At 43.4% G+C, this 13,693-nt stretch overlaps 1 protein-coding gene across 2 annotated transcripts in view; it reads left to right on the top strand.

Moving 5' to 3' along the window:
• Positions 1 to 13,693, top strand: part of UBE2F (ubiquitin conjugating enzyme E2 F (putative)) — a 95,060-nt gene that overhangs the window by 65,499 nt on the left and 15,868 nt on the right. For both annotated transcript variants that reach the window (XM_075933969.1, XM_075933968.1), the window contains one exon: positions 165 to 227. In XM_075933969.1, coding sequence (XP_075790084.1) covers positions 165 to 227 — 63 coding nt within the window. The remainder of the gene's footprint in view (positions 1 to 164; positions 228 to 13,693) is intronic.

A 13,693-nucleotide genomic window follows, 5' to 3' on the forward strand; every position in this document is an offset into this window, starting at 1 on the left:
GAGGTCTTCAGGTATAAAAGAAGCAATTTCATTAAACCCACTGCATTTATTGGCCTCATATGATTTGTTTCATCTCACTAAATGTGTTTTCAGCTTCTTGCATGATACGGTAACTAGATTATTTTTTCCTCCTTTAAAAATAAATTCTCCTGGCTCTCTTCCAGGATCTCTTGAATTTTGATGATCCTTTGAATATTGAGGCTGCAGAACATCATTTGCGGGACAAGGTGAGTCAACAATGTACTGAAAGCGTTTTGTTCCCAAACCAGTATACATCTTGTGCTTTCGTGTTCTAAAACAGTGCTTTTATAACCTTCAGACAGTGGGATGCAGAGTGACTTCTTAGATCAGCTTTTTAAACAACATTCAGAAAACAAACTTTATTATAATACAGGCAGTCCCCGAGTTACGCGGATCCGACTTATGTCGGATCCGCAGTTACGAACGGGGCCGTTCCTCTCCCTGGTCTCCAGCAGACCAGGGAGAGGAAGCAAAGCGGCGGAACACGTGGGCAGCGGACAGGGCTGTCTGCTGCCCACGCGCTCCGAGGCTTGGCTCTGCTTTGCCCCCTCCCCCCCTCCCGTCCCCCTGGTCTGCAGACCAGGGGGACGGGGAACAAAGCAGAGCAAAGCCACGGAGCCCAAGGGCAGCAGGACAGCCACGGCGCGTCTGGGCTGTCCCGCTGCCCCCGTGCTCCATGGCTTTGCTCCGGACACCTGTGGTACAGCAGCTGAGGCGCTGCCAGTTGGTCCCGTAGCGCCGCTCTGGGCGCTACTGGACCAACCGGGCAGCACCCCAGCTGTTCTGCCCCAGGCGTCCTGATTCAGCCACTGCTGGTCAGATTCAGCAGTAGCTGAATCAGGACGCCTGGGGCAGAGCAGCTTGGGTGCTGCTGGGTTGGTCCAGTAGCGCCGAGGAGCGGCGGCGCTACTGGACCAACCCAGCAGCACCCTAGCTGCTCTGCCCCAGGCGTCCCCAAGTCAGCCGCTGCTGAAACTGACCAGTGGCTGACTACAGGAAGCCCCTGCCCCGGGCTTCCTGGAATCAGCCACTGATCAGTTTCAGCAGCGGCTGAATCTGGACGCCAGTTCCGACTTACATACAGATTCAACTTAAGAACAAACCTACAGTCCCTATTTTGTACGTAACCCGGGGACTGCCTGTAGTGATGATTCCAGTGTACGGTGCTTATTTGTCGGAACATGATCCCCCCCCCCACACACACACACATTTTGCTACATTAAAACTTACCCAAATATAACTGATCTCTCTGTTTTTCAAAGGTACGTTTTCATTAAGAGTCCAATATATTCTGTGGATCTGATGGTTGTTAATTGTTGTGAAACTGTCACCTCATATTGCCATGTGTTTGCATCATTGTCTTTAAGCAGAACACCTCCTTTGACTCCCCCAAAGAGACACCTGCTTCTTGTGTAAGTGTCACACAAGCCCTGCGTTGCATGCTTTTTCACTGAGCCAGAGGGAACAGCAGACTTTTAAGGGTGGTGAGCAGTTCTGCTTTGGTCAAAACAATGTCCATTGATCTCCCTCCCACCATCCCTGTATGATAAGAGTGCACACATCAGATATGGTTTACCAATGGGCTAATGACTGGCCAGAGTAATCTCTAGAGCTTAGAAAACTGTGCTGCTTAAACAGAGAATGTAAGTGAAGATTTAAAGTGAATGGCTCTGTGTGAACCTGAACTCATGAAGCTGTGTTAATACTCTTGATAAGACTGTAATTGTCGAGAGCTGTTTATCTTGAATATTCGTGCATATTCCCATGACCTATATTTTGGGGAAGTGGAGAGGGATCCAGACAAGCTGTTTCTGCTTTTTTGTGTGAAGACTCAAAATTGTCTTGGTCAGCCCATGTTGTCTGTTCCTCATATGGACATGCAGACTCTTTCATGGGCAGAGCATCTTCATTTGAACTAGTTTAAAATCGATTTATCATGGAGAGTTGATGAAGGCACTTGAGAGTATAGTGAGGCGTTACCGAGATGTTACGTGGAAGCCTTTGCAGAATATTGGCTAGATATATCTTCACGGCCTCAGTTTCCTGTTTCAGCTGGAAGCTATACTTTTGTGGTTTTGATGCTCTTATGGTGTAATTAACTTCTTCTCGCTTTATTATTGTGCAAGCTAAGCATGATGATTAAAGAAATTCTCCAGATTAACAATGATTGGAGGAGTTCAGTTAAAACAAGAAATCAGCCAACAAGGATAATGTCTTTAAAAAAAATGCTAGTATTTCAAGCTTAGTTTCCACACGATTTCTTATGACAACATAGAGTCAATTCTGATAGGAATCGGTGCTGGTGCTTTTTAGAAAAATGGAGTGGAGATGCTCAGAATGATATTGGGAAAGTTTGAGTCCGGCCCCTGTTCTGAGTTCCACTTTAAAGGAATGTATTCCCTAGGAATAGGATAAAACAAAAAAGCGAACATCTTTTGAGCAGAGGATGTCATGGAGGTTTACTAGCCACTACATATGAGAGAAACTAGCCACAAATAAAAAGTTAGACAAGGAAATGGAGACAGTAGAGTGGAGTGAGAGTGAGGCTGGATTCTCTTCCTTCTTTTGCAGCTTAAGACAGTGAACTCAGATGTAGTCTCTAAACCCTTTGTAAACTCTATGAGAGCAATGAGACTACCAGGGTATCCCTGAAATTATAATTTGGCATGTAGAGTGCCAGAGAGAAAATGCCATTTGACTCTGATTGATTTTTACAAGGAAAATCTGCCTTTGTGCTCCTGGTCTGGGATCGCCCTCAGGGGCTGGGAGTGCCTTTCCAGATCTGAAGAGGAGCTCTGTGTGGCTGCAAACCTCGTCTCTTCCACTGACCGAAGTTGGCCCAATTGCTATTCTCTCTCCCACCTTGTTTCTCTTCAGATTATAAGCAGTTTATCAAGTTAAAAATCTTTTCCTTTGTTTTCTTATTGTGCAGAAACTGGTCATTTTCTCTAATGCCATTTTAAAAATTAATAAATGTCCCGCTCAGCTAGGTTCGTTTGTTGTAATTGCGTCTTCGGTTCGTTTTTCCATCACGTTGCATCCTTCAGAGGGCTGCTGTAATTTATGAATAGATCCCGCCACGTCGGAGGGCCGTTCTGGGGGTCTCTTGCTTATAGTAACTGTTACTGAGATGACTCAGCTGCAGTAGCAGACAAGCTGCGTGCTAGTCAATGGTGCATCGTCATGTGCCAGCAGCGTATGGTAATGGCTGCCACCCAAGGAGAATAAAAATGTTTACGATCAGCAAAAATGAATGGGCCTGACGAGCAACCACTGTGTGGGAGATGAGATAAGAAAAGTTGGTGACGGTTGGGTCTGTCTGTGGTCTGGCTGCCTCCTGCAATGTACATTTGCTATCATGAAGTTAACACGCCACAGCAGTTTGGTCCTGTCTCCTCGGATGTATTTTTAGAAATATTTTCGTACTGTAAAGTGATTGAGATTTTTAATGAATAGTTATTGCTAATGAGCTGCGTTTAGACTTGTCTTTCATTTCAAGCACAGCCCCCTTGGGTCTGAAAGAAAATGTTTCAAGAAAAGAGCTTTTGTGGTTAGCATCACGTGTGTGGCTTCCAGCAGCCATGAGCGTTTGATTCACTAAAGGGAGTGAGACGCGATTTATTAATGTCATTTCACTGGCCTTGAGTTTGAAGTGCTGAGACCCTTTTGCAGCCAATTTGGCTAAATATGCCTGTCTGATAGGAAGTGTAACGGCTAATTAAAAACCTGCTGCTGGCTGTTTATGTAGAAAAACTGAAGATTCTATTTCTTATTAAGCAGGGTTAAGTCATAACGAAGATGTCTGCCCTCTCTCAGAGACTGGAAAAAATCCTTTAATAGTTTGTGTTAAGGCACAACACTTGAATCCTTACTGCTTGATTTGTAGAAAACTAGTGTTATATGGTAGATCTAAGCAGTAAGGCAATACCTCTGGATCTGTGGTAAGAGTAATAGTTACTGATTTTAAGTCCTGAGGGACTTATAATATTCTAGGCTGACATCCTACATAACTTCACCCCAGTAACTTTTGCCTCAACTTCTGGTTGAGTTATAGCCTTTTTGAAAGGCGTCCAGTCTAGATTTAAAGATTTCAAGCCATTCTAGCCCTGCTGTGCTACGTTGGTGGAAACGAGTCCTTATTTATACTGCATATACATCAAGGAATGGAGGGCGTAAAATGTGAGAAGTAGTGTATCATATGCGACAAAAGAATGTATTGCCCTGTTGATATTTTAAGGTTGAACGTTCAAATACTAGTGCTTAACTACTGTAATTCTTCATTCCCCACAAGAAGTCAGTCAGAGAGCATCCTGGGGCAAGATTTAAGGTTACTTGGCAAAGCTATGTAAAAGTGACACTGCCATTGCACCTGTCCACACCTTCTCTGGCTCATGCAGGTATGCGGATCTTATTTTCATCCCCATGGATATTGCCACCTCGTGTAACTATTTTTTTCCTGTTGGGCTTAATGTATGTAAAATAACTGCTGCCTACTCACAAATTAACAAGCGCCCTGTCTCTTCACCCAACCGTGTGTCAGATTAGAATACTGTTCAGCAACAGAGCCAGAAGCAGTGCTGTTGGATTGTGCATCGCTGTTGCTTTAAGATGTTTCCTCACCGTCTGCTCATGAGACCGTGGCTAGCAGTATTCATTGCTTCTCTGCCGTATCAGCATGAGGTGGAATAACCAGACCTGTGGGCAACTTTCTCCTTTTGATGAGGCCCTTGTACATTGAACTTTTTTACGAAGAGCCTTGAAATGCCAAAGCTAAAAAATCCAGCTTGAGTAGGATTGCCCAAACAAGAGGCATACCTCAAATGTTGTCTTATTCCCGTTCCACACAATCCAGGGCCGGCTTCAGTTAACCCTTCTGAGGATAGCGTTGCAAAGCACTGTGGGTATGTGTAGGTGGCCTGAGCCGGAAGGTCTACACGGTTATTTATAGTGCGGTAGCTCAAGCTGTAGACCCCGGCTTGGAGCCCCTGCTGCGTGAGTGTGGGGTCTTCAGCTCTGTTTCCCTGTATGGATCTTTGGTAGAGCTCTCGATTTGTTCAGTGCCTTACGCCATGCTGAACAGAGTGTCAGGGTGACCTGCGCCAGAGAGAGGGAAGCTAGTGAGCACCTGGGACCAGATGATGGAGGGGGCTGCGTCTTTGTGACGTGCTATCGCATGCACCAGCCAGAGCAAGACGAACTGCTGCTAGACAGAGCCCGAGAGCAGCTTTGTGCAGTGACATCGTATGAGCAGCCTGCCAGATTGAGAGGCTGCACCAAACTGATGGCAGTAAGGAGGCGAGTGCGCTCTTTTGTTACTCCGCTGCAGGCCACGGCAGCAAGGCGGTAAAGCCCCCTAGAGCTGCACTGCCTGGGCCAAGGGCCTTCAAGTGTGAGTGCTCGTCTGTCCTTGCCATCCGCTACTTCTGCCCAAGCGTGTGTACAGCAAAAAGGGGCAAAGCTTTCCCCTGCCTCTTCGAGGCCAGGCCGTGGGCTGCGCAGCCACCAAGTTGCAGGAGCAGCAGAGATTTTGCGACTGAAAATAGGTTCGCTTGGTAGAGTGTGCTACCGTTGTTGAGATGGCTAGTTCAAGCCTTCAGCCTGGTGTGCCGTGAGCAAAAAGGCAACCCAAAGGGTAAGTATATGAGAGAGAGAAAGACGAGTTAGTGAAAAAAATAACAATTCCTCGTAGAGGAAGAAGTGACTAGTCGACTACCTGATAAGCATAAGCGTCTCGGATCGTCGAGTAGTGACTTGACTAGTCGCTTCCTTCCCCCTCTCCCCAATTGTCTCTATGTGAGAGAGGCAGCAAGGGTGAGGAGCAGGAGCTTAAAAGCCGGTACCCCCCAGCACCGTCTCCGCCATGGGCAGAGAAGGCGGAGGCACAGCAGGGAAACAGCGCGAGTGGGCACTGAAGCAGCCCTGCTCGTGCTGGGTTCCAGCTGCTGCGCTTGTGCTTTTGAAATGTAGTAAGAGCCTCGCAGGGCTCTTGCTACGTTTCAAAGGCTGAAGTGCTACCGTCGGAGCATGGGGTGAGAGGGGACTGCTGGAGTCCCTGCCCGCCATGTGCTCCCTGCTGCGCTTCTGCTTGTGTGAAATGGAGCAAGAGCCCCCTCCGGCTTCTGCTCCATTTCAAAGGCTGAAGCGCCGCAGTCAGAACACACTTGCCCTGTGCTCCCTGCGACTCTTCTGCTGTCTAAATGTAGGAGTTGCCGGCGGCTCTTACTACATTTAAAAAGCTGAGGTGCAGCCCAGGGTAGCGAGTGCCTCACCTCCCCCTTGTCGATTACTCAGTCAGCTGATTAGTCAAAATTTAACATCCCCGATCCCTTGCATAAATGTACCTTGAGCTTCTACCATTTTGCCCTTAAAACAGAACTGCTTTCCGAGGGGTTTCAAGCCTTCTAAATCAAACTATAAAATCCACACTAAGATGGTTTTGAGTGTAGATATGCCAGTTCCTCTCCGTCCATGCTGTTGCTCTCCCTGGACCAGTAAATAGGCTGTGAGGACAACATTGCAAACCTCTTTTGACCAGGAACAAATACTGTTTTCCTGGGGGGATAAAAACTTCGTATACTGTTGGCCAGACAATGGAAGCAGTTCTGAGCCATCTTATATTTATCCTGTTTAAGCATTTCAGAAGAATTGGTGTTTGAACTCTGCAGCTCCTTGAACGGTTCCCTAGCCAAGAGTTTAGTAGTAGATTATCAACACTTACCAGCCTTCAGAGCTAACTAAGGCTTTTACTTGCTGTGGCCCTCTTCTCTTTCTTATGGGTAGCAGTAGAAAACTGTTCAACTGCTATAGCGGAGGTCAAGGCCAAGACAAAAGGCTGATCTTCGAAGGGTATTACAAGACTGCTTTTCAGTCATGCCTTGTGCGGAGAATTTGTTTTACACCTACGTTAGGAAAACTGCATAAGTGTGGAAAGCTGAGTCCCTCCATCTTAAAGTATCCTGGCTGCTCAACTTCTGTTTCTCATCATTCCTTACAGAATGTTCCATAAGAAATAAGGAAGCCTATTTCTTGCAAACACATATGATTTTACTAAGGCCAGTTGTCATGATGCTTCTGGAAAGGTGTTTGGAGGCTTGTGTGCATGACTAGTATGAAGTTCCCTGTTTATGTGCTCCTGCTGCTGCTGCTGTTTTTAATATACCTTCCAGGGGCAATTCCAGAAATGTCTGTTGCATGATGAGCAATGTCGTTTGGCTTGAGGGTATTAGTCAGCTGAAATACAGTGCATGCGGAAGAAAAAGTATTCAGAAATCGCCTCCTGATTGTGGGGTGTTTTCATTCAGACTCATTTCTTACAAAATATACAAGACCACTGAGTCCATATCCTAGATCAGAATCAACAGTAGGTACTGTGCCTGCAGTTTATATGTTGGATAAAAGAACCTATATAAAGTAGAATAGAATGAATACGTACAATTCTAAAACGCTACTAAATGAGATTTAAGAATGTAAACTGGATACTTCTGAAAAATTCATCCGAAAATAGGTTTAAAATGTATTATTCTAGTGCACGCTACTTATATAAGGGAAACCAACAAATATTTTTATAGGAATATACACGTTCATTCTGAACGTCATGGGAAAGCGACAGAGTTTTAAGTATTGGCATCTTCTGGGCCTTCCTCCAAGTACTTACATATTCTCAGCATTTTAATTTGAATCTGATTCTTTTACCTAGGTAATAGAATAGACTAGACTAATCTCTGAATTTTTTTCAACTAATATTTACCAAGTTACTAACCAGAAATAAGGTTAGCTGAATTGTAGTATAGGTTTATATAATGAACAATTCATATATACCATATAGATATTATAACATGGTTTCTTAAACTAAGAGTCAAGAACAGATATTGTGATTTCAGCTACTCTGCCCTTCTCCTATTTCTTAAAGGGAATGGAAATCTCGGTATGAAAGATTGAAAACCCTTTTGTTTTAGCTTGCGCAGGCTCACTCAGCTGCGTAGTTGATGTTCGACTTCAAAATATTTAGTCTTTCCTAATGGTCTGGGAATAGAACTCATGAGTTCCTGACTGGCTGTCACATGGTGATGCCAGCAAACCTCACTGCCTCCCGAGCAGCGCTGAACAGTAGAATTTGGTTCTCTCAGCATCTTTATGGGCTTGTCTTCACAACTGGAGTAAGTTAACCTAAGTGTTGCTGCTCCAGCTGCATGAATGACATAGCTAGAGTCAGTATAGCTTAGGTCAGCATGCCACAGTGTCTGTGCTGCACTGTGTCAACAGGAGATGTTCTTCCGTTGACTTAGCTTAGTCTTCTCGGAGATGTGGAGTGCTGCGTTCAACCAGAGAGCGCTCTTCAGCTGATTTAGCAGGTGTTCCTTAGACCCACTAAATCAACTCTGCTGTATCAATTGCAGCAGCATTGATCACTCTGGTAATGAAGACAAACTCTGAGCTGTACTGAGATTTAAAATAATCTTGTCCTTGGTGGACTAATAATGCCCTCAAACAAATAAAATGTACGGCAGCTTGCTGACTGTGTATCACTGAAATTTGATTGTACTAAAGCTGATTCTTATATAACATCAGAGCTAGCTGTAGTTTTGTCTCCTGGCTTTCTATCTCTATGCTCACGCATAGGAAGACAATTCGGCTTTTAAGGTTTTAAAGTTTCCCTTGAAAATCCATTAGTTGGTTCCAATTGAAGAAGAAAAGCATTTGAAACACAGATTGGTATGTTCAAAAATAGATCTTTCTTGATCTTTGTTCATTGATTACCTTTTGAGATTAATTTTTCCCATTAGATATAATTTAGCCAAAGCAGAACATTATTTTGCATTAAACTTCATCTGTTTTAACATGAAACCTTCTTTTGAAGTTTCTGTATGAAAAGTGCAATATGAATGTAAATGCATATGTGACTAATACATCAAGAATCTGTCACTGAAGCCTCTGCTAGGCAAAATAATTGTGAATTATATAAACTGCATTTAAATCTTGAATATGGGAGAAATGTCTCTGATTATCAATGTTTCTGTTGGATTGTTTGCTATAAACAGAAACAAATCTATTCACAATAAACACACGATGTTACTGTACCCCGTGTCCTACCACTGCCCCTAACCTTTGTTGTTTACCGTCACTTTTTGTCACATCCAAACTTTAAAAATTAGGAGCCCCTCAGAGCAAGGTCCATATCCTATCTTATCTTGATATTATGAAGCTTCTGGCGTATCTCTAGGTGCTAAAGATAATAGTAGTTTAATATCATTACAATATGTTTTGGGGTGGGGTGGGAGGGCGGTCTATAGCTTTGTCCCTTCTTGAGCTTCATAGTGGTAAAATATTAAGTCTTTCATATGATGAGGTTGATATTGAACTTTCCCTTTAGAGGAGAAATATGCATACCAAATCTCAGTAGACTTGGTCCAAAATGGAGTGAAGTCTATGGAAAGACGCATTGACTTCTGTGGGTTTGAGGCAGATCCTCTAATGAAATCCCTCAATATGAAGATGATTTAGAGTGCAGTTTGGTATTTTCTTAAGAGATGTGTAAAGTGTAACTAACATAGAACCTGGTTGGGTGTTGACTCCTACTGTCAGCTGTTAGGATTGTGGTCATTAGTAGGAAATGGTCATTAACTTGTTTGTTTGCTGTCTGCCTTGCATCTTTCCTATCATGAGACAAGACAGAAGCTTTCTTCTTCTCCACTCTCCAAACACCAGCAAAAGATTAGATTGATGGAAAGGGGACATTTGGAAATGATTTGGAACTCTGGAGTATGTTTACTTACTAATAATTTCATTCCTCAGTGAAATATCAGACATGCTCAGCAGTTAAAAACTTAGAAAGATCAGCTGTTGTTGTTGATACACTGCACTATATGCTGTTGGAGTCAGATGAATGGAACAGCATCTGCATTCATTTTTTAATTAAATTAACCCCTCTAATTTAATTTTCCTTTTGAGCTATCTAGATTGGAATTCCACCGTTCATTTTGGGTTTATGTAAAGTCCGAATAAAATATTTATTTATGATGTTCTATAGTTAAAGTGCAGTTCCACTGTGACTAATGACTGTGCAAACCTAGCACTTTTACATTGGTGCCCCAGGAATCCTGAATTGTGAATGATGAATAAATAGATCTCAAGAGATGCTAACTATTCATCTTTGTCATTGCCCGGTTTCTTTTATTCAATTTGAATAAAAGACTGTGCTGTACGAACCAGTCTGGCCTTGAAAACCATGCAGATGCAGGCTTTACTCACAGAGTTCTAAATGCAGTACCAGAGCCTCAGTGTTTAGGAACCTTTTAGATCTAGGTATCTTCTTTTGTATTGTTTTTTTTAAGAGGGTAGGAAGGGGGAGTTTGTAGTCTAACACTCATTTGTTGTTGGGTTCATTTTAATCTGAGCTATTGGATGCTCACAACCTCATTTTTCTGCAGTTGATTTCCCTATTAAATACCTAGAGAGCATTTTAAAAATGATGAGCTAAATGTCTAGTTGTAAGTAATGTCGTAGCAAAACAACACAACAGTTTTTTTAAAAAAAATAATTGACTCGTTATTGGATGCCTGACTACACTTAACATCTTCATTTAGGACTTGCACAGTGACAAAGGAAGAATTGAAGCTTGAAAATACCTGTGTTGTTTAGTTTTTTAGATGTCTTAGTGGAAAGTTCTGTAATGCTTTGTCTTTTATGTGTGTCAGAAATGCATGGTGATTCTATTAGAACATGGAAGTCAATAATACCATGAATATCATTAAAGGCAAAGTGGCATATGGCATATCAATGTTTTTCATTCTTTCAGTGTACATTAACTTTTCTTGCTTAACATGGTTTGGTTTTTCTTTTCTGGGAATTATGAGACTGAGTCACTTGGGAATAACCCTCTCCCGCCACATCAGCAGGATAATAAGATTTGTGTGGTTGGCATGGAGCTAAAGATCTATGACTGGCTGTCAGCCGATGGTCAGGGCAGTGCGTGGTGTATGTGTGTTATACACCCGAGTCTTCAACTGCTAGGACTGTCCCTTCGCAGTGGGCAGCCCGTGAAAGGCTGACAGATGCCCCGAGAGTTTGCAGGGAGAGCTTATTATACCTGAGACTTTAACTGCTAGGACACACGGTCCCTTGGCAGTGGGCAGCCTAGGGAAGGCTGACAGGTGCCCCAAAGGGTCTGTCCCGTAGAGGCGACAGAACCCAAGTGCCCAGCTCTGCCTGCCCCTATGACCGGCTGGAGTTTTTAAAATTGTGTTTGCTCTGTTACAGCAACAGGAGGAGTCAGGTTAAAGCTTAAACAGTTACAGGTTTATTATAGAGACTTATAAATCATATGGTTACAATGGCTATTGCTCTATTTCTTAACTGCTAGCAAATATAGATCTTAAACAAAAGTGGTTACAGAGAAAAATAAAGAGAGAAATAGAAATAATGGTACCAAGTGACAGCTTAATCTTTAAAGAGCTCTAAGTCTGTGTGTACACTGACACAAAGGACACATCCAGGTACAATTTTTACTCCCTTCTGCGCCTCTCGACTCCAGCGTGTCAGGCCAGGGCTGGTCCCTCAATTCCTCAGAAAGACGAATACGAGGTGGGCATCCCCGTGGACCCTCGGGAGGCCAATCACTTAACCCGACCAGCAGGTAGATGGTAGATTGACACTCAGAGCAAGTGTGCTGCTGGACCCATCTTTATACCCATAGGGGCACTTATCCTCTTTCTTATCTAAGATGTCAAATTGTGCTGGTCCGACTGTGACGCCAGTTCTTACAAGGGAGTTTCAAGTAATTTACACTTGTAAGAGAGAGAACTAAATTAGGAGTACTGGACGTTCTTTACTGGGCGGCAGATTCCTCCTCTTCTTCCCCCCCCCCCCCCCCCCCCCCCCCAGACAGGTGTGTGATCGTATCAATATGGGATTCAGTCAAGGGCATTCCTCGGTAGCCTCTTGGTCAGCGATTAGCTCGACCACCCTCTTATCTTCGCTTACAGTTGTCCAGGGTCACTGTGAGCTAGCATATCCGGGCCTCCTGTCAAGGCTTCAAAGACTATGCTGCTTTAACTGTTCTGTGTGCCCTGTGTGCTTCAGGCAAGCAAGATGGATGTTACAGCGGGGTTCCTGTCTGGCTACACTGGCTGACCCTGATACATTGAGTTTTGTGCTTCCTAATATAATGTAAGAAGTCAGTCACATTTTTGTAGCTATTCCCATGTACAAAACTGGGAATATTTACACACTGAATCGCAGTAATCAGTAGTTTCACAGAAGCATTTTGCTTGGATGTAGGTGGCTAACATTGGTTGAAATTCATTAAAAATACTTCACAGTAAAACATGTATGTTCTCATTTGAGTATTATCAAACAATTGATGGCCCACAAATATGCACAACTTTTAGCAGCCCTTTGCATCATGAAAGGACAGATAACACATGGCACACAACAGTCGATCAAATATAACTAAACAAGCGCGTTGTTTTTCTGGATAATTAAATTGACTTTAAGTTAGATAAGCAGGCCATAGGTATCTGAATTAGCTGCAAGGTCTTTGGACACAATCATTACAGATGAAATGGTTGTGTTTTTTCAAAATAAACATGAGTGTATGCATGCTGTAATCTAATTACTAGCAGTGTTTTTCTAATAATATGTAACATTTGCATGCTAATAGTATGTTTCCTTCCTTGTTCCTAATTTTGACCAACCACTAGTCCATAAATCACTAAAAACTGTAAGAGCAATAACTGTAATTTGCTTTTCTGCACGTTCCTGAATGTACTATTCTGAATCTTTACTTAGAGAAATGCCTAACTATATGAAACGGTTTGAAACAGAAACTGTATTTAAAAGTGAATATCAGTCAATTGACTATTTCATTTTTCAAATTCAGGTATGTAAAAGTTAGTGGTGGTTTACGGCAGGGCAGTTGAAAAGCCAATCTCAGAATTTTAAAATTATTCTGGAAATAAATATTTTACTTCAGAACTTCAACACAGCATGATCTTAAAATGTCTCGTGCTTAAAATTCCCTTCCTGTTCTTCCCATCTACGATTTTTTTCAAATCAAGTTGTGAGTTAGGGTGGAAATAAATGACTCCCTGTAACACAGGGCTAGAAGAGACTTCAAGAGGTCATGTTGCCTAGCCTCCTGTGCTGAGTCAGGGATGTCCCTGACTGGCGGAGCTGTCCCATGCATAGGGTGGACTGGGACAACCGCCCGAGGCCTCGTGCCATGTGGCAGAGAGATGTAGGGTCCAGGGCAGCCTGGTAGAGTTCCAGGGGTCTGGCACCTGCCCGACCAGCTCCTGATGTTGCCCAGGCGAGGGGGCAGAAACCGGAAATAGGCCAGGCAGGGGCTTGGTGGAATGGAGACAGGGAGGGAGTGGAGCAGCAGCAATAAGAGTCAGAGGCATGGCCTGGGGCAGACGAGGGGTTGTCTTGGGTCCCTGCCCTGCACCCCTCTACAGCCAGCCCTGCCAACTGCTGTTTTCTGACCTATTCTCAGATGACCAGGATTCAACAACCTCCTTTAGAACAGGCTTCTATTCCAGTGCTTAATTATCCTTTACAGATATGTTAGATATTAGGGAATTTTTTCTGTCACCTTTGCTACACATTAATACAATTGCTACTTGTTTTATTGTCCATAGAGAATAGATAGATCATAGTCATCTTCTATCCTTCA

This window comes from Pelodiscus sinensis, chromosome 7 (assembly GCF_049634645.1).
Source record: "Pelodiscus sinensis isolate JC-2024 chromosome 7, ASM4963464v1, whole genome shotgun sequence".
NCBI classification, from domain to species: domain Eukaryota; kingdom Metazoa; phylum Chordata; order Testudines; family Trionychidae; genus Pelodiscus; species Pelodiscus sinensis.